The sequence below is a fragment of the Phyllostomus discolor genome, chromosome 4, assembly GCF_004126475.2.
Source record: "Phyllostomus discolor isolate MPI-MPIP mPhyDis1 chromosome 4, mPhyDis1.pri.v3, whole genome shotgun sequence".
Taxonomy (NCBI): domain Eukaryota; kingdom Metazoa; phylum Chordata; class Mammalia; order Chiroptera; family Phyllostomidae; genus Phyllostomus; species Phyllostomus discolor.
The window spans coordinates 45,554,989-45,582,280 of NC_040906.2; the positions used below are offsets into that span (position 1 = coordinate 45,554,989).

General features: G+C 35.6%; 1 protein-coding gene across 1 annotated transcript in view; it reads left to right on the plus strand.

The window, feature by feature from the left end:
- Positions 1–27,292, plus strand: part of TTN (titin) — a 270,387-nt gene that overhangs the window by 111,111 nt on the left and 131,984 nt on the right. The window contains 39 exon segments of the mRNA XM_036023238.1: positions 461–547; positions 775–855; positions 1,848–1,931; positions 2,334–2,417; positions 4,472–4,555; positions 4,795–4,875; positions 5,020–5,100; positions 5,268–5,351; positions 5,620–5,721; positions 6,143–6,256; positions 8,090–8,170; positions 8,349–8,426; positions 8,657–8,740; positions 8,883–8,966; positions 9,250–9,333; positions 9,544–9,627; positions 10,352–10,432; positions 10,732–10,947; positions 11,910–11,987; positions 12,197–12,271; positions 12,473–12,565; positions 13,559–13,636; positions 13,832–14,023; positions 14,244–14,324; positions 14,505–14,582; positions 15,084–15,170; positions 15,428–15,511; positions 15,697–15,780; positions 15,988–16,275; positions 17,913–17,987; positions 18,153–18,236; positions 18,761–18,835; positions 19,506–19,598; positions 20,194–20,271; positions 21,198–21,266; positions 21,420–21,509; positions 21,649–21,945; positions 22,720–22,800; positions 23,575–23,652. Of these exon segments, the coding sequence (XP_035879131.1) occupies positions 461–547; positions 775–855; positions 1,848–1,931; positions 2,334–2,417; positions 4,472–4,555; positions 4,795–4,875; positions 5,020–5,100; positions 5,268–5,351; positions 5,620–5,721; positions 6,143–6,256; positions 8,090–8,170; positions 8,349–8,426; positions 8,657–8,740; positions 8,883–8,966; positions 9,250–9,333; positions 9,544–9,627; positions 10,352–10,432; positions 10,732–10,947; positions 11,910–11,987; positions 12,197–12,271; positions 12,473–12,565; positions 13,559–13,636; positions 13,832–14,023; positions 14,244–14,324; positions 14,505–14,582; positions 15,084–15,170; positions 15,428–15,511; positions 15,697–15,780; positions 15,988–16,275; positions 17,913–17,987; positions 18,153–18,236; positions 18,761–18,835; positions 19,506–19,598; positions 20,194–20,271; positions 21,198–21,266; positions 21,420–21,509; positions 21,649–21,945; positions 22,720–22,800; positions 23,575–23,652 (3,912 nt within the window).

A 27,292-nucleotide genomic window follows, 5' to 3' on the forward strand; every position in this document is an offset into this window, starting at 1 on the left:
TTGTATACATTTTATGTTGAGTTGCACATATATATAAGTAAATAATAACATTATCTTTGTTTCTAATTTTGCTTTGAAATTACATAATTTTAAGGAAGGTTTTATGTTTAATAAATAGTCCTCTAACTTTACTATGCACTGCATTCCATGCATAAAATATTTCCCATCCTTTCATTTATATAAACAGACCCTAACAGATTGAGAAAGCACCACATCACATGTGAAGAAGTTGTGTCTATCTGGTTCCCATTTTATAATGTTTGGTGAAGGCTGCATGAATTATTCGTCCTTGTAGATCAAATGTGATTTGTTTTCTTGTCAATACTGAATTTGTTCTCAAGCTATCATATTAACCCACTCATTCTCTGTCTAAACATCAAGTATAGTGTACAATCTATGTATTTGATCTGATGTCTTATCATAGAAAAAGAAGTACTAATGTGAAATACTCTCTTTAAAGTACCAGCCGTGCATACAAAGAAGATGGTCATTTCAGAAGAGAAGATGTTCTTTGCTTCCCACACAGAGGAGGAGGTGTCAGTAACAGGTATACGGTGAACTGGGATTGGGGGGCTCTGATAGGAGGGCTTCAGATGGATTTCCACCCTCTTCTTGTTTGTGGTAATGTAGGCATCCCCATCTCCTTGTAATTCGCTGTCATCTTTTCATTTCACATTTGTCTCTGTTTTAATTTGCACTTCAATATTCTTCATAAGTTACAATTACCACCCACAATACGGCATCCCAGTAATTAAAGTGTACATTTTTTTCAAGTCCCCGAGGTACAAAAGAAAACTGTCACTGAAGAGAAAATTCATGTTGCTGTTTCCAAAGAGATTGAACCTCCACCAAAAGGTATTAATGATTCATTCCAAGCTTCTAAAGTCTTTGAAAAGTTCCATAGTAACTATCTGCACATGTTGATACAACACATCTGAACATGCTGATTTTGTCGCACAGTCAGTAGACCTCTACCCGCCATGTACAAAAAGCATCACAGGGGGTTGGGAAGACCAGGAAGAGGGTGCAGGAGAGAGGAATGGAAGTACTGGAGGCTCTGCTCACTGCTTCAGGGAGTTTACAGTCTCATGCCCAGCTGTTTGGGAATACCACCTTACCAGAGCTGATGGTTAAACCATCAGGAATTTTGCTACCCAGTATTTAATACCTCCTTGATCTAAAGTTAAATTATATAAGCTTACATATTTTTAAAAACTATGGTAATAAATCTACTACAGTCGGTACTTTCTATTGTACTGCCCTTTACCATTATATGTATTCCCGAGGCTGTTCACATCAGTTGTATCTGTGTGGTGGAAACACTAGGTAATAGTGTGCTGCTGCGCATCTCATCCCAACTCCACAACAACGTCTCAGTTGGCAGCCAAGGTGGGAAAATTTACACCACCGTGGATATTGGAATTCAAAACTTGGCAGCAGCTACAAATTAGGTCCCCATCACTCCCCCCACCTGCCCCTGTCAAACTATTAAACATTTAGGGTTCTAAAACTATTTAAGATAATCTAATGCAATTGTTCCAATGCAGCTGCTTTATGAAAATTAAGTTTCTAAAACTAGCGTCTGAGGAACAGGTTCTGACGCCTCTGACGAAAGTGTGCTCCTACCTGCTCCCAGGAAAGTGAGGCTTCTGAGGGGTGAATAACAGCCACAGCATTTCCTCATTTGTCATCCATGCATTTCCCTTTACCCTTGTTTCAACACAATTTTCTTGAATTCAGTTGGTGTAAAACAAAAATGTCTATTCTTACTTAATCCTGACTCTTGCAATAGTATATGCCTTGTCAAAATGCACAATTTCTCAAAATCGGTGCATTTATTTTTAAAGTCCCTAAGCCACCTAAGAAAGCAGTCCCAGAAGAAGTGGTTCCTGCTCCCATTCCTAAAAAGGTGGAGCCCCCACCAGCCAAAGGTAGAATAATACTTTTGAAAAAAATGTCTTAGTGTCCGTCTTCTTGTATCTTTTTCTATGAGATCTGTATATTAACATGAGAGCATCTGTGAAACATCTGTAAAATGTTTAATTCTGTGTATGTTGATCTCACTAATTTGTGGTCAAGTGTTATAAAAGTGCCAGTAACATTTTTAGACTCCTGACTATGTTAATTTGGTCTTTGTCAGCTACATGTAATGTATGTGTGTCTCTATGGTATTGATGCATTTGGCATATATTTTCATCACAATTAGAGCCTGTAATATTACTTCCTAAATTCTTACACTCTTACTGAGGATTTATGCTTTAATATAATCTTAAATGTCTCAGAAGGAAACTAGAAATTCTCAACATTTTTTTTCAAAAATGGTGTCTTTAAAGTTCCTGAAGTTCCCAAAAAACCTGTGCCAGAGGAGAAAAAGCCGGTTCCTGTACCCAAGAAAGAGCCTGCTGCTCCCCCAAAAGGTACACCTGACTGATCATGGGTAACCCTTTGCCTCAAATTCGAGTCCCTTGCTTGATACGGTCTTCATACACACTGTGCTTTCTATCTTATGTCTCTTACCTGCCCCGTGCATTTTTCATTTGTTTGCCAGCTTCAGGGGTCATGCTCTTCACATACATTATTTGTGACATTGAACATTCCAAAGGTACCTCCAAAAAAGTGTTATTTAAAGAAGTAACTACATCAGACTGCTATCTTAAATTTTTAATATTGTCCCTCTCTTAGAGGAAGAAGAAATGTTTATAAAACTCATTTTCTACAGACATATTTCTAGGAAGAAATTTTATTCCTCATATATGTGACTTTTCTTAAAAAAAAACACTTTCATAAGCTTGGATGAGCTACAAAGACTGACAAGTGTAGAGTGTTTGGCAGAACTGAATGTTGACTAAACAAAAATGTACACGGTGCCGCTAGTAACTGGCGCTCTTCAGAAAGTCAGTAATGCTGAGTCTTCAACAGCTGGAAATATATTGATTTTTGACATTTAACTTCACCATGTTTCTTGAGAAATTAGTTGAATATCAATATTTGTCATAAATGTTGCAATTATTGAATTAGCTAGTCAGGGGACCTTTCATACAGGTATGTTCAGATTCAAATGTGCTAATCCCTTGCTTTGGTTTTCTGGATTTGGTGTCTGTTTTGTTGATTTGTTTTGTTTTTTGGTTTGGCTTTTGGTGATAAAAGACAATACTTTATGGAGGCAGTGAAGCTATGAGCTGTACATGTCTGGTCGGTTATAGAGAGGTTCAGTAAGAATCCAACATCACCTAATTTAGGGGAGACCAGGCTTACCGCAGTCACACATGGAAAACCATCTCCTTCTGCCTGGATTTCCAGTGTCTCCATTCTCTTCCTAAATCAAATCTGCTTCTCTCTTTCTCAAACTCTTGGCTCTTCAGAATTCTGGGACTTTTTTTCATCGAGTGATTTTTTTAAATGAATGATTTCTGATGATCTAATCATTAAAACACAATGATTATATGAGAATAAAATATAACGATTATGATGAGAAAGTGATATTACTAGAATCAATAGTAATGCAAAAGCCACTGATCACTCCTGAAGGAGGCAGAGAGGCATCTGTTTCTAATTAAACAAATACTCATAGTGATATATGTACATATATGTTTAAACATTCCATGTATATAATTCATATACACATAAACATATATCTGTATAATTGCAACAAGCTATTACAAATACAAACGTAGAGGTACAGAGGTTCATACAAACTGCCAATATCTTATTTAAATGGGAATAATTATTGCTGATAATGCAGGCTGTTAAAATATATTTGTCAATAAAAAATTCAACATCGTCAACACTTAAGATAGAGAAACCAAACCCATTGTAAACCCTGGTTGGCTGAGACTCCGTTGGAAGCTACTGAGCCTCTTAGAGAAAAACACAAATGCACACATGCCAGACATAGTACAGAGAGCTGTCCAAAGCCATTGACTCATGGGTATGAGATTGAGAGGCCTACTCTACAACCGTAGTGTTTCCTGAGATTTGTATACACTCCTAGGGCACCAAAAAAGTCAGAGAGAAAAGCAGGGGAAGTAATATATAGATATACCTATTCTAAAGAGTTTTCAGTCTTAGTCTAAAATAGTCTTAGATAAATTAAACCCATGGTTATATGGATTCCATTTCTCAATACAAAGCATAAATATATCTTATATACTATATTAATACTCTGTAATTGCTGACAAATTTATTTTTATCAAAAGCATATCAATGTCTAAGGAAGGAATGAATTCTGTACACATCCTTCTGAGTATTTACCTTGTTTTGAATTGCCTAAATGCTTCTGTAACACCCCTTGGGACATTTATCACGTTGTGGCCTTTATAACAGTATAGTTTAAATATCATACTATTTTTTTTTGCCAAAGCACAGAAATTCTATGACAACATTAATGAACTGCATAAAGATTTGTGTATGTGCCTATGTCCGTTCATAAAAGTGATATATATCTGAACTAATCTGTTTTAAAAACTTTAAGTCCCAGCAGTGCCAAAGAAACCTGTCCCTGAAGAAAGGATTCCTGTCCCTGTGGAAAAGAAAAAGGAAGCTCCACCAGCTGAAGGTACAGTGACTTACTTAGTAAAGAAGCGCAAAAAAGCCCCATTGAAATGTCTTGAGTACAAAACATTTTTTTGTGTTTCATTATCTGTTGATTTAGTTAGTTAAATTCAAAATGAATGTTTTATGGTGTGAGTGAGATTTCAACAAGTCTGTCCACCTGCCTACTTTCTTAAAATATAACTGTACATTAGCTACTTTGGAGAATATAAAGTCAATTCTCAAAATTAATGTCTTTTCAAGTTCCTGAAGTGCAGAAGAGGGTTGTCACAGAAGAAAAAATAACCATTGTTACCCAAAGAGAGGAATCTCCACCACCAGCAGGTACTTAATCCCGTCTCCATGAAATAACCTGTCTTTCCTTCAAGCTTCTTTAATTGCATGTCTTCTTTAATGGGTCTGCCAGTTTTACGTTGCTCATTTATTTTGCCTTCCTGAGAATTTTAAAATCAAATACTATCCTTTAAGTGCCAGAATTACCGAAGAAGAAAGTTCCCGAAGAAAAAAGACCTATTCCTCGGAAAGTGGAAGAAGTTCCACCCCCAAAAGGTATAGTCTCTCCATCTTCCCAACAACCATCTTTAGAATATTACATTTAAAGGCAAACGGTGGTTTTGTTAGTTTTGTGATAGGAGTGCATTGTGGGTTTCTATCTGGGTTTTGTGCTGGGCTTCAATGAGGCAACACTGAAGTTCTAAAAGCACCTGTTTTTAAAGTGCCAGCTCCGCCTAAGAAACCTGTCCCCGAGGAGAAAGTTTCTGTTCCAGTTCCTGTAGCTAAGAAAGCTCCTCCTCCCCAAGGTAGGGTTTGTCTCAAGGGTTTGTCTCAAGAAGGACAAAAATCTTCCAGCCTGTGAATTCTTGCCTTTTCCTATTCGTGGTCGTCTTGCACTGACCCTTTGTCTTCGCTCTGATAAAAGTTCTGTGTGTATGTACTCATGATATGGCTTGTAACTTGTTTTCCCATTTTGCTGGTGAAAGTGTTGTACTGTGCAAATCTTCCCCAAACTCTTGAGAGAACTGTTGAGATTCTTGATTTTTTAAACTTCAACTTCAATGGTTTTTTAAGCTGAAGTTTCTAAGAAAATGGTCATAGAAGAAAAAAGACGTGTTGCCGAAGAAAAACTATCCCGGGCTGTTCCTCAAAGAGTGGAAGTCATGCGGCATGAAGGTATATGATCAGAAGTGAGGGGAGAAATGAGTTTGTGCGTGTTTCCTTGAAGTCTTCTTTTCTTCCCGAATATGATTGCTTACTGTGGAAGTTGCTCTTATCACCGTCTACTTGTTGTAGCCTTCTGAGACTGAGTCTTTTGTGTCTACATTGGTCCCAAATCATTCTAAGGAAGTGAATGGGGTGCTGAAAATGTGACCATTATGAAAGTGGCCCCACTTGGACATAATCTGAGTATTCTTCTCAGTCTTGAGCTGTACTGTCCCCTTATCTTAAATCAGTTCTCTCCTTCTTGTAATGTGGAAGTACTGTGAAGCCACACTCTAAGCAGACAGAAGAACCATTATCCATCTGTAGGGAACACCTGTCTATTATCAGTGTTTTAGGAGGCTGATTGTAAATTAAATCTTATCTTTTAAAGTATCTGCTGAGGAGGAATGGAGTTATTCAGAAGAAGAGGAAAGGGTGTCCATTTCAGTTTATAGAGAAGAAGAAAGAGAGGAGGAGGAGGAAGCGGAAGTTACAGAATATGAAGGTAAACAATTCAAATAAGCTAGACATAATCTGGAATCTTGAAGAGTTTTTTCTTTCACAGATTGTTAATCAATTAACAAAAAGTCACACAAATTTACTGAACATCTACTGGCCTCTTTAGATGTGTCTTCTGATCTGAACACAAGATTCAGGAGCATTACTTAGGATACACAACCAGTGTCTTTCTTATCTATCCTTTTATTGGCTATTTGAGTGGGGAAAGGCCTCACACTTCTAGGTGACTAATGGGGCGGGTGTCTCCACATACATTTACCCTTCCATTAGACAGGTCTTGGTTTCAGCATGATGAATTGGCACAATCCGCACTTTGGTATTTTAATTTCTAAGCAAGGGGTAGCATAAAACAGTTTTGATAGCACAATTCACTAATGTATCTTGACTCACAGTATTTAAATTAATAAGAAATACCTTTTTTTAACATTCCAGAAGTCAAGGCCATGTTTGAGAGTGGAGCACTGAACACATAGGGCTTTCCTATCTTTCCTGTTTGGGAAAACCAATTGTACGCCACCATTGGTTAAATTAACTTCTTGTCCCCATGTTCCCATACCTGAATGAGAGTTCTCTATAGTTTCTTAAGGCTTGAAGAAGCAGCTTTATTTTAGTGTTGGGATACCTTTTCAGTGAATGAGGACACCACTAGGTTTACTGATCAAGTCCAGCATTCTGGCTAACGCTATATATCTGAAAGAACTTTGCTAAGAAAGTTCTAATGTTGCTCTGCTTTAAACAGTGAGTTACTTAACAAATTAACTCTTTTCCCAATGAAAAGACGAGTAGAACTGTATATTTAGATGCCCTCAAGTGCAACTCTGGCTGACAAACACTGTCCTACCCCTACTCTGCTTGGAAGAAAAGTCAATGTGAATTTCAGATGTATAGTCTTAACGGAATGGCTTGGAACAGCAAGATGGGACATGATTCCCGAGAGGAAGCCTACCAGCCCTTTTGTTTCTGGGAGAGGCCAGGATGTGGGGCATGAGTCAAGACTCTGACGGATTCAAAGAGGGTCCAATTCCTTCTCGAGATGTTTGGGAAACCAAACATAGCATGTATGCAAAGGAAATTCTCATTGCATGAATCTGGTTTTAGTTTTTGACTGTATGCATTATGAATTTCCTTTAGTATTATAGTCTCTAGTTAAGAGGAAAAAACATTCTATGAAATTCTTATGTTTTTATTAAGCCCAAAAGATTTAGGAAACAGCTGGGTAACTGTTAAATTTACTTCTAGTATAAAGATATATGTTTGTAATTGCAGCTCTCTATTCTGTAATTAACTTTATACAGATAGGCTCAAAAATCATGTGAAGATGCCTGCCTCTTTTACCATACTTGCCCCTACAAAGCTGGGGGGAAAGTCTTGTTTCCACATCTTCAGTAGTTTTTTCATATGTGATACAGGTCTTTTCTTTCATGTAAATTTATCTGTGGTTCCCCAAGTATATGTGTCTGTCCCGTAGCCTTTGAACCTAGAATGTTCTGGTTTTTTGGAACTTATCTTCAAATATGTAAAAGCCACTAGAATTGTCTTTATGTCTTATATTTGTCCTGTTCTTGCTATAAATACAAGCACTGTTATCTTTATGGTAAACCTGAAAATAAAGTTAATGAGACTTATTTCCCATATTTTTAAAGACATACATATGTTTTAAGTAAAATATTCTTCGTTCATATTTTAAATGAGAACAACCAGGGATTTGGCACGTGTCAAACTTTTGCTATTTTAATTACCCTTTGAGCAATAAATTACAGCTAAAGTTTAACATAAAAAACACTACAACTTACCTTCTTTAAAATTGATGTCTTTAAAGTGTTAGAAGAGCCTGAGGAATATGTTGTAGAAGAAAAGCTGCACTTTATTTCCAAGAGAGTGGAAGCTGAACCAGCCGAAGGTACTAGGACTCTTGAATTAGTTCTTGCTCTACGTGTCCCGTTTTTATCCTCCTGTAGTTTTTTATTGTCTGTATTGCACATGTTGATAAATATTATGCCTAAATAAAAAGATTTCTTACATTTTTATTAAAAAGAAATATAGACATTTCTACAAGTGTATTTTATAATCTTTTCAAGTGCCTGAGAAGCATGAGAAGAAAATTGTACCAAAACCAAAAATTCCTGCTAAAGTAGAGGAACCTCCACCAGCTAAAGGTATAGTTCTCACAAAGAAGCGATACCATTGATCTTAATAGCTGTAATAATTGTCTTCAATTTAACTGTCTAAACTATTGTGAGCATGTGTATATAAACATTTTTGCTGAATATAGTCATACATGTTTGTGCAAACGTGTGATCTTTTCAAAAAGTGAGTTCTTTGCCCACAAACGATGTCACTTCTTCTGTGATTCAAGCTAACATTCTTACATGTAATCTTTCTGAAGTTCCTGAAGCACCTAAGAAAATTGTGCTGGAAAAGAAAATTCCTGCTGCAGTTCCTAAAAAGGAAAAGGTGCCACCCACTGAAGGTATATTGGAGTTTACTTTATTCTCTTGTAATGCCTGTGTTTTGTAACTTTAAATTGATACATTCTTCAAATTTATATAACATTAACAAGAAAATAAGTGTGCCTACTGTATGTTTGACTGTGTTGCCTGATGTCTTTTAAGTGCCAGAAGAGCCAAAGAAACCAGTCCCTGAAAAAAGGGTCCTTCCAAAAGTGGCTAAGATCGAAGAGCCTCCCCCTACCAAAGGTAACCGAAACCTCCAAACGTAAAAGCTAGAACCTTGTCTTGTCTTGCGTCTTCTTGCTGCTGTCTTTGGGTCACATCTTTTACATGGAGGTTATTGGTATATGTTGGTGGCAGTGGTGTATTATTCCCTTGTCTCTGGGTGAAGTACTACTTACTTGATGTGAAGTTTATTCGTGTGTGCCTTGTAAATTGTTATATTCTAAAACCATAGTACTTTCTGGCTAATATTTTTTAATTCCACTTTAAGTAATATCCATCCCTAATCCTAAAATTATCTTTTAAGTGACTGAGAGGCACATGCAAATTACCCAGGAAGAAAAAGTTCACGTTGCTGTAACTAAGAAAGAGGAGCCTCCTAGAGCCAGAGGTACATGAAGCCTTTTCTGCACAGAATATTGCTCTTACCCTTTTCTCTTTACCATACACACTGGTTATGGGGTTGGTTGTTGTTGTTGTGATGACTGTAGGTGATGCGTTATGTCTGAAGTAATGCAAATGTCATGTCTTCTACATTTGAGTTGCTTTTGGTGGCATGGATGAGGGAAACAATTCTTTAAAGTGAAATCTGTCTTTAAAGTGCCCGAGGAACCCAAGAGAGCTGCTCCAGAAGAAAAAGTTCTCAAACTCAGACCTAAAAAAGAGGAGGTGCCACCAGCAAAAGGTACACTGACTTTTTCAGAAGTCAAAATAAGCATATAGGGATTGACACTAATCTAGTGGAATTGAGATTCTTAGGAAAATAATTTTGAATACACATTGTAAATATGCATATGCTATTTCATATCACTTCAGAACTAAGCATTCTAATACCAGAAAGTACTCTCTTCTTCTTTTTTTAAAAAATGTGAGGCTCCCCCAAACATGTGTAGATACTCTCCCTTAAAATGCACTTGTCTTCTATTATGTCTTTATTTGTCTGTACTAAACTCATCTGCTGAAGTGTTTGTTTTGTGTGACAATCTTTGACAAAATTACAATTTGTTCAAATCTTGAATTGTGCCGGTAGAGCTCATGAAAATGCCTTAGAACTAAGGTGAAGAAACCGTATCTGCAACACAAGTTTTTGTGTCATGCTTGGTTCACAGTCATCATTTAGGTTGTCTAGTTGCCTTTTTTAATTCTCTTACAAATACTACTTGATCTTGAGAAGTTACTCAATGTTGTTGAAGCATTAAGTAACTTAGAAAACAGTATTTATATGTATATCAGATCCTGTTTGTTTCCACCCCTATTGGTTGTCCTCACCATTGAAGTAAGCAAGTGGAGCAGCAGGCGTAGTTGGTTGGGGTCATCTTTGCCCTTGGATTGTTCACACACAATTTCCCTTAACGCATACATGTATTCAAAATCTTGCAACTCACTTTTAATAATTACTCTTTTTAAAGTGACTGAAGTCAGGAAACGAGCTGTGAAAGAAGAAAAGATATCCATTGAAGTTCCAAAAATAGAACCTCGTCCCACTAAAGGTATCTTGTGCTTTGACTAAATAATAAAATGAAGCCTAAAACTATGCAGCTCTTTGTCTAATAGCTCCTAATTTGACTCTGTTCTTTATTGGTTTATTATTGACTGAAAGTGGGGAATCTAACATTTGAAATCATGAATAGCAAATGTATGCTCTGTAATACCTTGATCAGCAAAGGACAGTCAGGGTCTCCCATAACCAGTGCATGAGACCACAACTCAGGAATAAAATAAAACACATTGCCATTCTCACCTACATGAGCTTCAAGTAAAATGCTGCCTGTTGTCAATATTATTCTAGAAGTAACTGTAACAGAAGAAAAGCAGTGGTCTTACACCCGGGAAGAAGAAACTGTTTCAGTAGAACGGGAGGAGGAATATGAAGCATATGAAGAATATGATTATAAAGAATTTGAGGAGTATGAACCAACAGAAGAATATGACCAATATGAAGAATATGAGGAACGTGAGCTTGAGCATTATGAAGAGTCTAAAGAAGAGGAAGAATATATCACAGGTATGAGCAAAACTGCAAACTTGAAAACACATTAAATACGTGTAAATTCCATTAGAACAGGATACAATTTTGGATGCCCAAAGCAATTTGGAAAGAACTTTGTTTTCTTTGGCAACTTCAATTTTGTTTTCCTTGGATAACTTCCAGAAAAAATCTCTGTGATAATCTTGTAGTTACTGTTAGATTGGGTATTTGGAATAACCTATTGCCTGCCTCATTTTTGTTTGTACACAAAATAGTAAATGTCACCATGTTTTTTCTTAGAAAGTTTAGGAATTTATGTTCATGTGCCCATGATCATACTGATACATGATCAAAAACTGAATATTTCTCATTCTGAAGCTTGCTGTGATTAAGCATGATAGGCTGCTGGGAAAATACACTAGACTCAGGTTCCCATCATCAAACTTGACAAAGACGCCTGCAAAAGTAAAGACAGAGAAGAAGGCTACCGCACGCAGCTGAGTTTCATAACACAGAGATCATATTTATAGGCACATAATTTTGGTTCCAAAGAATTTATTTATTTTACTCAAAGAATAAGTTCCTATTGTAACTTTGAAATGAGTCAGTATTATGTCACTTAATTTCTGATGTTTCTGAGCCTAACTTTGAGGTATTCTGTGTAGCTTTGAGGCTAACAATAAAAGCCAATACTATATAATAGAGACATTTTAACCACCATTTTGTCTACCTGAAGTGAAGTGAGAATTTTATCCTGTAAGAGAGAGTTACGATGACCTAACAGAAATAAGTAGGAAGGAGGAAAGGGCAGTGTAAGCTTGTTTAGGTCTTTCAGACCTTATTCTTCTTGGACCTCTGATTCTCCCTCACCTCTAGAGGCTATGACTACACTATAGATAAAAGAGAATATCATTTTAATGTATTAAGTCTAATTAAGAAATAACTTTTTACTAATGCTCTCAAATCTAACATTAAATACCCTGTATGTACTTTTAAAGAACCTGAGAAGCCTACCCCTGTAAAGCCTGTCCAAGAAAAGCCGGTTCCCACCAAACCAAAGGCTCCACCCACGAAAGGTAGAGTGAGAAAAACTGCATCAGTACTAAGAGACCTGTCTTCCCTACGTGTCTGTCATACTGTGTATACCTGGTGAGGTGTAAGTGTACAAATTGTGTGTGTTTATGGGGATGTTATGTTGTACGTCATGTTTCTTAACTTTTTATTCTTACTTATCTTGAGAAATCTGGTTCAGGTTTTTAAATCTGTTAATATTGATATTTTAAAGTTCTGAAGAAAGCTGTCCCTGAAGAAAAAGTACCAGTGCCCATTCCTAAGAAACTCAAACCTCCACCACCCAAAGGTACTTTGCGGAGTAATAATTCCCCAAAACTCCCTCATTACTCATGTTCTGTAAATGTGCTTTACTGCCCTGTCTGCTGTTGTTTTTACTAAATGTTTTGTTGTATTCTTGGATCTTACATTTCCATTTTTTGTGTATTTTTATTTACACTATATTCATGTGGTTGGTTTTAATGCTCTTCAATAATTAATATCTTTAAAGTGGCTGAAGAATCAAAGAAAGTTGTTGAGGAAAAAATCCGCATTTCAATTACCAAACGTGAAAAAGAACAAGTGACTGAACCAGCTGTTAAAGGTATATCATTTCCCTCATAGACTGGTCTTTTACAATGTCTCTTATAAAACTAGGGCAGCTGTTTCACTTTATTTCATTGTTGTGTGCCTTTTAAATTACTTATTTGGAGAATATTGGATGTAAAAATCTGTAAATACAGGATAAGAAGACAATGCTACCTTTAAAAGAAAAAGTTACTTCAGAATAGATCCACAGCCTTTCACGCAGAGGCTGCGCCCTGCCACATGGCCGCAGTCTACAGAAAATAGAATGTCTGGGTCTCGAGTCAGTGACCATTCGGCACTTTCCTGGTTTGTCTGAATTGATGGAATGATGCGATAGTATTTACCACAGTTTAATAACTGTTTATTCATTCTAAAGTCATTCTGACGAGTAAAAATAAAAGTTAACTCAGTGTCTAGTAATTTTTCCCCTGCTTTTCACTAAGTGTGAAGTAACTTCTCTATAATTTCAGAACGTATACTTATCTAGAATTTAGCATTTCAGTAAAGGATAGTTCCTACAGGCAGAGATACCTGAACACTCAGTGTGATTTCACACTGGGGCTCTGCTACCTCAGACTTACTTGAGCACTTCTGTATGTTTTTAACCCAACGAGGTTCAGAATCGTTTCTGTGGCACATATACAGTTTTTTTGTGTGGGTTTTTTTTTTTTGCACATATACAGTTTTTATAGATGAACTATTGCATATCTTTCACATAAAAGGCACTTGCAGAATTATTCTATCTGCTTAAAGAACAACAAAGCAAGCACTGGCTGGGTAGCCTGTTTCTTTCTTTTTTTCTCCCTAAAATTATTTTGATACATTTTACTATTATCTATGCTCTTTTTAAAAATTATTATATTTTATTAATTATGGTATTATAGTTGTTGCAATTCTCCTTCCTTTGCCTGCTCCTACCCAGCACCATCCCACTCCCTAAGGCAATCCCCACACCATTGTTCATGTCCTGTTTCTTACATTAAAATTTCCTTATACTTAATATTTCAAGTGCCCATGAAGCCCAAGAGGGTTGTCACAGAAGAAAAAGTGCTCGTTACTAAAAAAGAAGTAGCAGCACCTGTTAAAGGTACTTAATACCACTCTTTTTAATGTGTTGTTTGTCTTCTTTGGTTGGAATTCATGTTCAGTTCTATGTGCAAATTTCTTCTGTGTGAAAGGGAGAGCCTGTTCTTTCTTCTGCAACAAATGGTTATGTTCCTAACATGTCTTAATTTTGTTGAGAAATTGGAAAATACCCAACTTAAAGATAATATCTTTAAAGTGCCAGAAGTGCCTAGAAGACCAGAACCAGAAGAGATTGCCTTTGAAGAGGAAGTTGTAACCCAAGAAGAGGAATATTTTGAAGAATACGTCCAAGAAGAAGAGGAGTACATCCATGAAGAAGAAGAGTACTTTCACGAAGAAGAGCAGCTCATAACTGAAGAAGAAGTGGTGCCAGTAATTCCTGTCAAAGGTAGATCACATCTCCTGCGAAGGGGCGAATGGCTTCATCTTTGGAGTCTGAGTGTCCAATTGGGTCAGGTTCTGGGGTTTAGTAGCACAGGCCACCAATTCTGTTTATTTTACACACAGACACCTTTAGATGCTGAAGTATGGTCTCTGCAGTTGTTGTTTTTTTTTCTTTACATTTTATATCTTTTTGCAACATTTCCAAAATTCTTACTATCTTAAAGTGCCTGAGGTACCCAAGAAACCTGTTCCAGAGAAGAAACCTGTTCCTGTTCCCAAAAAGAAGGAAGCCCCACCAGCAAAAGGTACACCCTCATTCATATCATGGACATATAAAAGCCTTAATCTGCATATAAATAGATGGCTATCTTCTGATTTCAAAATCTTGTGTGTGTTGCTATCTGTTGTTAGAAATGTTAACTGTGCTTTGTATGAATGTGTTGTTACTAGTAGTTTGAACTTACCAGTAAACAATATCTTTAAAGTTCCTGAGATTCCTAAGAAGCCAGAGGAGAAAGTTCCCGTGCCCATTCCTAAAAAAGAGAAGGCTCCACCAGCTAAAGGTACATCTCTTTGTTGTCCAACAGAGGGATAATGTAGTAATTTACTCACGTAGTATAACTTCATGAGCCGTATCAGTTCTTTCCCCATGATGATATTAACAATATTAATGATAATGCAAGGACCCCCCAATGGGTTATAGGAGCAGTTTTCCATGCATCCATCTCTGAATTTTGCCATTGAAGCATGCTGATGCTTAATGCTTGGCTCCTCCTCTTTAGTGGAAAGTTCTTAGTGCAAAATAAATTCTTATTATAACACCAAAGTGGACAGAAATCACCATCTGCTAGGTGTTGTGTGTTGTCTTTATCACCAATCTTTGTTTTTTCACTGTTGTTCTTTATTTTTATTTTTGTGAATTCCTTTGTTTGTGGCTGTTATTGTTTTCAATCTTACAATGAAATTGTTAGAATATCTATGATGTTTCCATTAAGTCCTCAAATTGCGGGGTTCTTCTCTATGTGTAAATAACTAGACACTAACCCTGTTTGATGTCTTCAAAGTTCCTGAAGTACCCAAGAAACCTGTACCAGAGGAGAAAGTGCCTGTACCGGTTCCCAAAAAGGTGGAAGCCCCACCACCTGCCAAAGGTACATGAACTTGCAATGTTGCAAATTTTTTTTATTCCACATTTGCATGTGAGTAAAAATTAATTGTTTCAATTCCATGCAGATACAACACTGTAATATTCCTTTGTGGGAAAGAAAAGATTTTATTTTAGGGATAAAATTCTTTTTGAAATACCTTGGTTATATTTTTATTACCTTATCTTAATCTTCTTGAGACTATGTGTGGACTCAAAACTTGATGTTTATATAAAAATTTTCTCTAAATCATTTCTTTAAAGTGCCAGAAGTGCCCAAGAAGCCTGTGCCTGAGAAGAAGGTGCCTGTTCCTGCTCCTGAGAAAGTAGAAGCTCCACCTGCAAAAGGTACCTAGCAAAAAAACTTTTTATGTTTATGTATATTTATATATGAATTCCCCCATAAATTACATGTTTTTAAAAATTGACTTATTTGAAATGTAAAAATCAGATGTTTTGGGATTCTTTTTCGTGTCTATTGCACTAAGACATGTAAAAGAACACACTATTAAAGACAAATAATATCTTTAAAGTGCCAGCGGTACCCAAGAAGCTCATTCCAGAAGAAAAGAAACCAATACCTGTTCTGAAAAAAGTGGAAGCTCCACCACCCAAAGGTATATTAACCTCTAAGGGAACCAGGCCAAAAAGGAAAACTAACTGGAATTATATTGCTTCGCTAATTATAATTAATGCTTGATGACATTTACTTTGATGTTAGTTGATGCTTTATGATCACAGAATATTTGCTTTTCATGTTGTCCTGTTGTTATGAATCTTGTACATCAAAGTGATTCTTGTACGTTGAATCAATATCTTTAAAGTGCCCAAGAAACGTGAGGCAGTTCCAGTTTCTATAACTCTCCCTCGGGAAGACGAAGTTCCATTTGAAGAAGAAATTCCTCCTGAAGAACAAGTTTTATCTGAGGAAGAAGAAATTCTTCCAGAAGAGGAAGTTCCTCCTGAGGAAGAAGAAGTTCCTCCTGAGGAAGAGGAAGAGGAAGAAGTTCCTCCCGAGGAGGAAGAATTTGTCCCTGAGGAAGAAGTTGTACCTGAAGAAGAGGAAGTTCTTCCAGAAGTTAAACCCAAGGTGCCAGTACCTACACGACGAGGTATAGCAGCTCTTTTGGAGTCACCGAGACCTCTTTTGTGTTGAATTTTGTCTTTCCATCTTTTTGTTCATCTGCAATTTTATCTACAATGCATTACTCTCTATGTTGTCTACCATCTAAATCTTAGAAAACATTCCATACATGTGTGCTCTTATTTCTGTGTGTCTGTCTTATGTATTTGTCTCTTGTAAATTATCTGAATGTCTTTTCAAATTTCATGATATGAATTGTCATTTAGTTTTTTGTGGTTTTATTCTCACTTGTCTTTTTGTTATATATACAGTACTGTACATGTGATTTTTAATGTCTTAAAATGAATGTTTTTAAGTGCCTGAAGTGCCAAAGAAACCTGTACCTGAGAAGAAAGTCCCAGTTTCCGCTCCTAAAAAAGTGGAACCTCCACCACCCAAAGGTATACCTCCCCGAAGTGAATAAATACATGGTCTTCATTTATAGCTTCACCAAAAAATCACAGTAGAACTGGATTTTAGAAGAAATATTACACTTGTAAAATAGACAGTCATATTTTTGCTTCTAAAAATGTTCAGGAACACTGATATCCACTTTTCATTGGATTCAAAGCTGTATAGATATTTTGTAATGATAAATTACCTACACAAAAAAGATACATGAATAATATGGTAAATAAATCTTACTAAATCTCATCCTTCAACTATTTATATTAAGTGCCTTTTTAACATTAGGATGAAAAGGAAAAAGATTATGTATTTATCAAAATACTGAATAGTATCTTATATCTTCTGACATATACATATAAATGGTAGACAAGTAGGTTTTTATTTTAGCCTTGTCTTTTGTCTTTGTGCCTTGCTGTGCTACCCTGAGAAAACCCTTTAACCAGTCTGATCCTCAAGCCCCTCTTGTCTGAAGTGGGGATACTACTATTAGTCCTAATGGGCTCAGATGTTATTGTGAGGATAAAATAAAGTAAGGTATGTACAAGTACGCTATCACCAAATAAATAGTATTCAGATTGAACAAATTTGATCAGCTCATGGTACAGGACAAAATAACTATATTTATGCCTTAAAGTTTAATTATATTTTCTGCCAAAGATCATGGCACCACTACTTCAAATAAGCATAAGCCCTCCACCAGGCTAAATAGTCATATAATCAATGAAATGGTAAAGCTGATCCTTTACTGGACTTCTTTTTTTTAAAAGATTTTATTTACCTATTTATAGAGAGAGGGCAAGGGAGGGAGAGAAATATCAATCGGTTGTCTCTCACACACCCCCAACCCAGTCATGTGCCCTGATGGGGAATTGAACTAGCGACCCGCTGGTTCACAGACCAGTGCTCAATCTACTGAGCCACACCAGCCAGGGCCTTTTAATGGATCTCAATGGTTCAGAAATACTTTATGACTATTTATTTCATAAATTACTAGTGATATTTAAACAGATAGCATGGCCTCACATGTTGTCTGATACTCAAATAGGTTGCTGATCCCTTGCTCTACAAAACCTAATTATATCACATTTGGACTCCCACCTTACATTACATTACTACCCAAAGTGAGTGTTGCATGTTGGTCTTTCTGTGTGTGGACTTCTTGTGTTCTATCTTTTTTGTTCCTCTCAATATTCTTATCATGAAATGATGTCTTTAAAGTGCCTGAGGTTAAGAAGAAAGTGCCAGAGAAGAAAGTGGTTATTCCTAAGAAAGAGGAAGCTCCCCCAGCCACAGGTACTGCTGTTCCCAAGCAAATTAGACTCTGCCATTTCTTTCCATCACCTGGAAAAAATCCAAATGTCCTGCTTCAGTATTTGTTAACATAACTTTGCTGTCATTGTGTCCATTGCCTCGGTGTTTGTGAAACTGAAATTACAAAATAAAATAATATCTTTAAAGTGCCTGTGGTGCTTAAGAAACCTGAACCAGAAAAGAAGGTGCCTCCTCCTGGTCTTAAGAAAGCAGTGGCTCCTCCCACCAGAGGTACATCACCCAAAACAGGGCTGTGTTCACTGTGCTGGTGTGGAACTGTGGTGCTGTCCATGTAGGGTGTTCCACATAAATGTTTGCATCGTATGGGCCATCATTTGCACTCGTCATGTGTGACTCAGTTGTACCCACGTTTGTACTCTGTCCGTTTTTCCACTTTGTGTTTAATGTATTTTGTCTTGATTCTCTATGTATGTTGTTTCTAAAAATAAAAATTATAAAGTCATATATCTTTAAAAAGCCAGAAGTAACTAAGAAACCAGTCCCTAAAGTACCATTGTTCTTCTTTAAAAAAAAAAAGTAGAGGCTCCAATGATAAAAGATAGAATATCTCTTTAAAACCTTCATCTTAAACTGCATCCTCTTTATTTTTGTCTCTTTAAATGACTGTTTTGTCAATGTTTCACCTTGTGCATGTGCATTCTGATATTTCTTGTGTTGAAAAACAGAAAACTTGATTTTTTTGTACTCTTTGGCTTTTGTATCATAAATGTCTAAAACAATCAATATCTTTTAAGTTCCTGAGGTACCTAAGAAAGTGGAAGAACGACGAGTCATCCCCCCTAAAGAAGAGGAAGTTCCACCAGTTGAAGGTAGATGACTTCCTGAGAAAATAACATTTTCAGCATCATCATTGTCTTATGGTTGTATAATATTTGAAGGAGGTGAATGTGCATTTCATTCCAGAAAATAAACATATTCAGACTCTACAAGTAATTATTACTTACCTAATAGAAATTATGCAGGAAACTGAAAACCAATGGAATCTCTTTTCTTAAATGCTTAGCCTGTTTGTCTGTTTGTTTGTTGCTTGTTTTATTTCAATAAGAATCTTTGAAGGGAAACTGTATTTGTCATGGCAAATTTGTCATCAAATTACTTGGTTAGCAATTTTGAGATAAATGTGTCCAAGAGATATTCCAGTCAAGCCTGAGTAACAGTTGAAGAAAATCTAACTTCTACCCCAAAGTGAGTATTTAACTTCAAACAAGTCTACTCCCATTAACAATAAATGATAATAATTTTAACTAAATTTTCTCTGAGGTCCTTTCTAATTCTAAAGCTTTGGGAAGGGCCTCACATATTTCAAAGACCCAGTAGCTTTTTTTTTCAAGGACTAGTGAGTTTTCACACACTTCTGGAGGTGTAGCTATCAGTTACTTACACTGGTCAGGCAACTTCAGTTTTCAGATGTATCACTTTAGTCTAACATTCAAAAGGTAAAAAAAAATAGTAATTCATAAAACAATCATTTTTTTAAAGTGTACGAGGAGCCTGAAGAGCCTACTCCAGAAGAAGAGATCGCAGAAGAACCACCTAGCGTAGAGGAGGTTGAGGAGGTGGTGCCCCCTGAAGGTACAGCTGCGTTCACGGGCTGGACAGTTCGAAGACAGCATGTTCCAAATCTCTCTCGGAGTTTGTCTTTACCCACCACTCATCACTCTACTTTTCTTATATCAGTGACAAATTCAACATGAATTATTACTGGCACTTGAAACTTTGTGTCCCTTCCTCCCCTCCCCCAATTTTTTCTACTGCAGCAGCAATACAATTGGAGTGAGAGACCACTTTTATGTAATTGGCGCTTTAATTTTTTTATGGCTAGCTCCTATTGTGATACTTTCTTCTAGTTCTCAATCCTTAATTTTTTTTCTACAATATTAAGATGAGGGGAAATGTATTTCTGTGGTGTTCCCTTTTTAGAATAATTTTCACCCTCTCATTCCTAAAGACTATGAAAATCTTTTGTATAATTGATGTTATGTTTCCTCATAGGATTTCCAGTGAATATCCTTTCCACCTTTAGAGTCACTACTCTATATAAAAAATTAACATTTAGGTTGCTAATATCTTTTTAAAATAGATCAATGTTTTGTCGGGAGGGTGGTATGTGGGAGTTGTCCCATTCATTGCATGTCATTTTCAAAATGTCCATGAAATGTCTTTTAAGCGCCTAAAGTGGTTAAGAAAGCAGTACCTGAAGCACCCACTCCTGTTCCTAAAAAAGTGGAGGCACCACCAGCTAAAGGTATAGCCAATACCAATTAATAATATCTTTAAATTCCCATTAGTTTTCTTTTTTAAAACACAGTATCTTCTTTTGCTGTTTCTTTGAGTCATTTAAGTAGCCAACTTATGAAATTGAGTAAGAATTAGTAAAAATAGAATTCATTCCATTTCATTAGCCTTTTTCAGGATGTTAATGGATGAGTATGTGAGTATGTGTATAAACTATTATAGAAGTTTCTAAGTTTAAGTAGCTGAGCATTTTAATGTTAATAGTACATTTTGCTGCACTTAAGTACATAAGAATGAATCCCTCTTCCCCACATTCCACTCATAGATTCTATTCCATTACATTAAAAAGGTTCTCTCATGTAATTATTATAATAATTATGCCTAATATGTTATTTTATAGGGGAAATGTGTTCAAAGCTTGGATAGTAACTATTTTAATTAGCTTCATGTCCTTTTGACAATATTTGACCTAAGCATTCAAGGTTATTACAAAATGTCTTACTTTTCGTCACTTTGTCACTAAGTTTATGCTTCATTAATGCTCTCAATAGATAACATTATGCTCTCCCCATCACAGGAGACATTCCTAGCAGATATAATAGTGCCCAACAGAATATGACACCTATGTCAAACCTTAAAAAGGCAAAAAAATAGTCTTCAAATAAAAAATAGCAGCAGTGTGCCCAATATTGGTAATTCTTGCTGTTAAAAAAACAATAGAACCAGCATAGTTTCCTTGTAGACATAGTTTCTTCTAAAGGTATGACAAACACAAGTGAGCGATTTGGGAACATATCTTTATTTCCTGTCACAGAGGTGTCTAGAGTGCAGAGTGCCTTCTTAGACTGTGATCACTGTCGGTGTTGTTTCTGATGTCGTTACTCGTGTTTATTATTGAGTATTGTCAATTGACTGAGATGCCTAATATCTTTAAAGTGCCAAAGAAGGTTCCTGAGGAAAAAGTACCTGTTCCTGTACAGAAAAAAGAGGCACCTCCAGCCAAAGGTACATCTTCTCTTTTAAAACCTGAACTTCCTTTTAATCTTTTATTATTGAGACTCTTATGTTTTATGTCTCTGTGTCTTGATTGTTTTTGATGTCTCTGTCTATGAAAACTTGCTCTTAATAGTCCTAAATATTAAAACCATATTTTTAAAGTGCCCGAAGTACAAAAGAAAGTGCCAGAAAAGAAAATTCCAGAAAAGAAAGTCCCTGTGCCTAAAAAAGAAGTGGTTCCCCCAGCTAAAGGTATTTTGGGAAAAATCTTTGATTTTCATGTATTGTTGCATGAAAGCCTTTTTTCCTGTTGTTTTTATTTTATATCTTGAATTAACATCTTGATTTCTTCTGTGTTCAAAAAAATCTCTTAAAAAAGATGCTCTTTCAGGGAGGACTGTCTTTGAAGAAAAAATATCCGTTGCCTTCCACAAAGAGGAAGTAGTAAAAGAAAGAACAGAAGTAGAACTGGTGGAAGCCCAAATGGAAGAAGCTTTTGAAGAAGAAGAGTTCCATGAAGTTGAAGAATATTTTGAAGAAGAAGAGTTCCATGAAGTAGAAGAATTTATGAAAGTACAAGAATATAGAATTGAAGAAGTACACAAAGTTGAAGAAACACATAGGGCAATAAAATTTTTAGAAGCTGAAGAAGTGGAAGTATATGAAAAGCCCAAAGCTCCACTTAAAGGTATAGGGGAATTCTGCAGATATTGCAAATTGTTGTATGTTGTTCTAACTTTTTCTTTTAAGTACATTTCATGTTCAGTTTGGAACACTAGAAACCCACTTATTTTCCAAGTTAGAATCATGAAATACAAAGATCAATATAGAGATTAACTACACAAAGTGTCATTTTAGCAGAAAAGATAATAGTTGATATCTACTTATCTAAGGAGGTCACTATATAAATTTCTGGATTCTTTTTTAAATCCAACTAAAAATGTTACATGATCAGTACAGATATCAAAATGACTGACCATGTCATCAGTTGAGTTAAAAAGAAGCTCCACAGTTCACTGAGGAATTTTAAGGCAAAACAACCGTTGCTTTGTTAACATTTCAGCCAACTGTTTCTAAACTGGTAATTACTTATCAAAAGCTTACACCAATTTTCATTAGCAATATAACATTAAGGAAGTAAATGAAATGCTGGTAACAGCACCTGCATTCTAGTATCATCTGAAGATAAATCATAGTACAAATAATTCTTCGCAACACCACTCCAGACTGCACAAATTAATAATGTGTGTGTGATATGAGGGGATGTATGTGTGTGCTTAATATACATAGTAAATATACAATGTAGGTGAAATTTAGCAAAACCACGTTTTTTTTGAAGTAGGTGTTATATAAATTCAAAAACGTAAAGCATTTTATTAGCCTTCGTTGTACTAACTTTGATAGTAATGTTCCATAATACTTCAAGAGTTCTTTCTAAAGCAAAACACTAATATCTTTGAAGGGCCTGAGATATCTGAGAAAATCATGCCTCCAAAAAAACCATCCATTAAAGTTGTCCCTCGAAAGGAGCCACCAGCTAAAGGTATTTCATTGGCAAAAAGCCACTTACCTAATTGTACATACGGTAGCACCTTGGTTGTTTTACAAGTTCACATTCTGCTTGATGTTTTTCTTCTGTATTTTGGGTCTTGATAATTTTTAAAGCAAACTAATATCTTTAGAGTGGGTGAGGGTCCAAAGGAAGTACCAGAAGAGAAGTCGCTGTTGTTATACCTAAAACACCCAGAGCAAATGTCTCTATTAACCAAATAGTAACCCCACATTTCCTTCTTTGGTAGTACTTGGTCATATAGTCACTAATGTGCTTATTGAGAAATCCCCGTTTTCTTGTTATTAAGTTTAATAAGCTAGTAAAATAAGTACATAGTAACTATGCTTTTAATGTCCCTGCTTTGTTCATTTTTGTAAACCTCTTGAATTTCACAACAGAAATAAAGAACAATGTCTCATGATCTAATGACTAATACATACTTACATCTTTAAAATCAGTGAAGCATTTAAGAACATTATTACTGAAAAGAAAGTACTGATTATGCCACCAAAACAAGCAGAAACAGCCCCAGCTGAAGGTGTCTTGTTCATTTTTCTTAAGTTCTAACATGGGAAACACCCCTGGATTTGTTGTTGTATTTCTTATCAAAATTTAACTCTCATTAAATACTGTAATGTATTTGATAAAGTGATGTCCGTATTGTCTATTGTTATGTTCTGTGCTCACATTTCTCTTATGCTCTGCTGGTGAAAAATCTTTTTGAATGTTTAAAAGTAAAAGAAGGTTTCACTACTATCTTTAAAGTACCTGAAGCACCCAAGAAAGCTGTGGTAGAAGAAAAAGTACATGTTCCCGAAGCGCCCAAATTCCCACCGGCTAAAGGTACCTGACTCTGCCACTTCACTACTAATACTAAAGCCTCTTTTGTTCACCCGCTATGTATGGAGAAGACAGAGAGACAGGGGAGAGAAGACAGGGGAGAATGATCTCCCCTCAAAGCCACAATATAACTAAGTGATGTGAACTTCAATTTATGTTCTATAACATGAACTTCCCTCTGGGAACAAAGGCCTTGCCTGGAAGTTTGTTTGCTCTTCTTCTTAAGCAATAATTAATTAAACAATATTGACCCCTCAACTTCTTTTTCAAAAATAATTTATTTTGGGAGCTATTGTCAAGTAGTTCTGGAAACAAATAAACCCATCCCAAATTACAATAGACAATGCTGCTCTTCCCATAGGGCAGGGTGTTTCTGTTATGACAAATGCAGAACTCGGCACAAGGCAATCTAGACAGATGCATTGGCTGAGTGTTTAGCTGACTTATTTTGGAATTTTTGACCTTCTCCTTGTGAGATGCTCCATTTTTGCCTTGATACTTTATACCAAATTATGGCATTCTTAAAAATAAAACAATCAAATATCTTTAAAGCACCTGAAGTGCCCAAGAAAATTGTTCCAGAAGAAAAGATTCATGAAGCTGTTCCTAAAAAGCCTGAAATGCCACCAGCTAAAGGTATATACTGACACTAATCACAACATGAAATAACTCTTCATTTAGTTATTCATGGTTTAAAGTGAATGTGTGTGAGGTTAAATCTGTGTATTTTGTTTCTTTGTATTCTTAATATCTAATGTTGTCATACATAACAATTAATATACTAATATCTTTAAAGTTCCTGAGGTGCCTAAGAGAAGTATTCTGGAAGAAAAATCACCTATAGTTCTTTCTGAAGACACAACGATGTACAGTGAGTGTAGAAGAATCCATGATTCTTTTTTGTATCATTTGTGTTTGCCTTCGTAGCTTTTACAAGTAAATACACTAATATCTTGTAAAATCCCAACATGCCAAAATATTTGGCTAAAATTAAATAATTTGAATGGCTATTAGCTTCAAAGGCATTTCCTCACCAATTTAAAAAAATATAGTCTTATAACATTGTCCAAGTTTAGAAAAGTCATCTGTCTTGTTGAATCTGTTGTCCTGTCTTATCAATCTGTTATGTGTACAAATGTCTGCTGCTTTGAAACAATTTATTTTCCCAGACTGTGAAGTCACTAACTTCACAATTATATTTTAATTGGATTATATAGAATCAAAATGCTCCACTGTTATTGTTTTTACTCTTCAAAAAATCTCTAGAAACATTTTGGCAATATTGCTCAAATGACCATGGATTTACCCAGCCATTAGAAACCCCAAAAGAATTTCACACCATTTTTCAAATTAGCTTTTATGCAAAATTATAATTAAATAATTTGAGGAGTAAAATAAAATAATAAACATTTTTATTATTTCAATTGTAACATATTTTGAATATAATACTATTCAATAATCTGAGCAGTAAAATGCCAGTAGTCAAGATAGTCTTCTATTTATTTTAATCTGAAATATTTTCTGTTTAAACCCAATTTTTGGTCACCCTGTAATTCCAAGTTGGGATCAAAATATATACTGACTACCCCCTTTGAATACCCTTTCTCTCCTTGAGTTTGGTTATTTACCATCCACTCTTCCTTTCTAAGAGGTGGAGGAATCTTTATTTCCTTTATTTGCCTTATCTTTAAAATATTTAATTTTTTTATTTTAATTCCTAAATGATTTTCATATTAATAATTTTCACATTAATATTAAACTATAGAACCATAAGCTAGATGTTTAAAAATATAGATAACTAGGTTATTGGGAAAGAAAAAGCTTACATGAATTTTCAATAGGTTAAATATAGAAGAATTCTCTTTGTGTAATTCAACATTGATCCTGTTCTTTATGAACAAATCCATAAAAACTAAAAGCCATAGGAAACATTTTACCAGTAAATATCTACAGAAAAAAGCAGAATGACTGTATATTCCCTTGCTAATGAATTCCTCAATTTTATCATCATGTTTATAAAGAAATGCTGAGGGTCTTACATCATAAAAATGGAAATGAGGCTTTTTCACAGCTAATGTGTTATTTTCTCTAATTTTTGTCTAAGTACTACTGGTAATCCAAGTGATGACTATATGTTTTGTTTTTCTTAATACTGTTCTTCATTCCCCTTGAAATGAAACTAATTGTATAAATACTAATATCTTTAAAGTTTATGAAGAAACTGAGGAATCAACCCTAGAAGAAAAAGTACTTGTGACTCATCCTCAAAAGACAAAAACCAAACTAGCAAAAGGTATATAATACTAAAGACCCAGTCTGAAGACTATTTATTTATGGATTATTTTAAATCTCAATATTTACTTCATTATTTATAAGTGTAACTATACTCATATCTTTTAAGTGCCTGAACTACCCAAGAAAGTTGTTCCAGAGGATAAAATATATGTGACTATTCCTAAAAAGAGAGAAACACCAGCAACTAAAGGTATATTTCAGCAACATTGAACTTCGATGAATATCTTTGGCTTCAAGACTTAAACACTGCATGCTGTATAATTCACTGTTTTTATAAGTTCTAAGTGTAATTCTACTAATATATTTAAAGAACCTGATACAACCAGGGAAGTTTTCCCAGAGATAGAGTTACCTAAGGGGAACACCCGAGATTTCAGAGTATCTTTCAACTGAAGGTATAAATCTTAGTTATGAAAATCTAAATAAGCAAATTCTTCTTCAGTCTACAAAATAATTTTAGTGTTTGTGTAGATTCTTATAGCCTCTAATGCTAAAATATTTTAATAATAATATTTTTAGAGCACCTAACATACCCAAGATGAGGAACTATGACGTCCCCCCCAAAAAGTCCCAGTCAATATTGTGACTTTTGTCAAAGATAAACTGTTTGAACAAAAGTTAACATTTGAATTTGAAGTTACAACCTCTGTTAACATCCCTTTCTTAATGTGCCACGTCTTTGTGTCTTTGTCTTTTCTCCACTAAAACCTACTAATATCTTTAAAGAAATGGAAGTCTACGAAGCAAGTGTTCCAGAGAGGCCAGCTTCTGCTGCTAGGAGAAGAAAGACCCCATCACCAGAAGGTACAAGCCAGAAGAAAGTCGACTTTCTCATCTTGCAATTATAGCTGTACTTAACACATGTAAAAATACTAATATCTGGAAAGCCCCAGGCACTGCCAAGGAAGTCATTTCAGAGAAGTGGGTCCCCCAGGGCAGAGGTTTGATTGGGTATATACATGTCCCCATGAGTCATTTAAGAGAAAAAAGAGGGGAAATGTCTTTAACTTACATAAATGGGAGGTGGTTGGGCTACAGATTTGTCTTTGCAGTCCCCAGGGAAAATATATATACATATAACAAGCAGATGTAACCCAGACAGGTTCTTCAATAGGAAACAGCCATTAGTGTGTCCATAAAAAATAAAAATCAGAATAGCTAGGGAAAAATCTACATGAGACCACTTACAACATTTATATCCTCAAAATTAGATTGAGTTAACTCAACACCCCTGCTTTAACGCAGAAATCAGCATCGTCAAATGACAGGGGTGTTTGGCTATGTAAGTCAGTAACTCAACTCTCTGCGGAGCTGAAACTCCAGCACATAATTGCCTGTTGCAATTGCT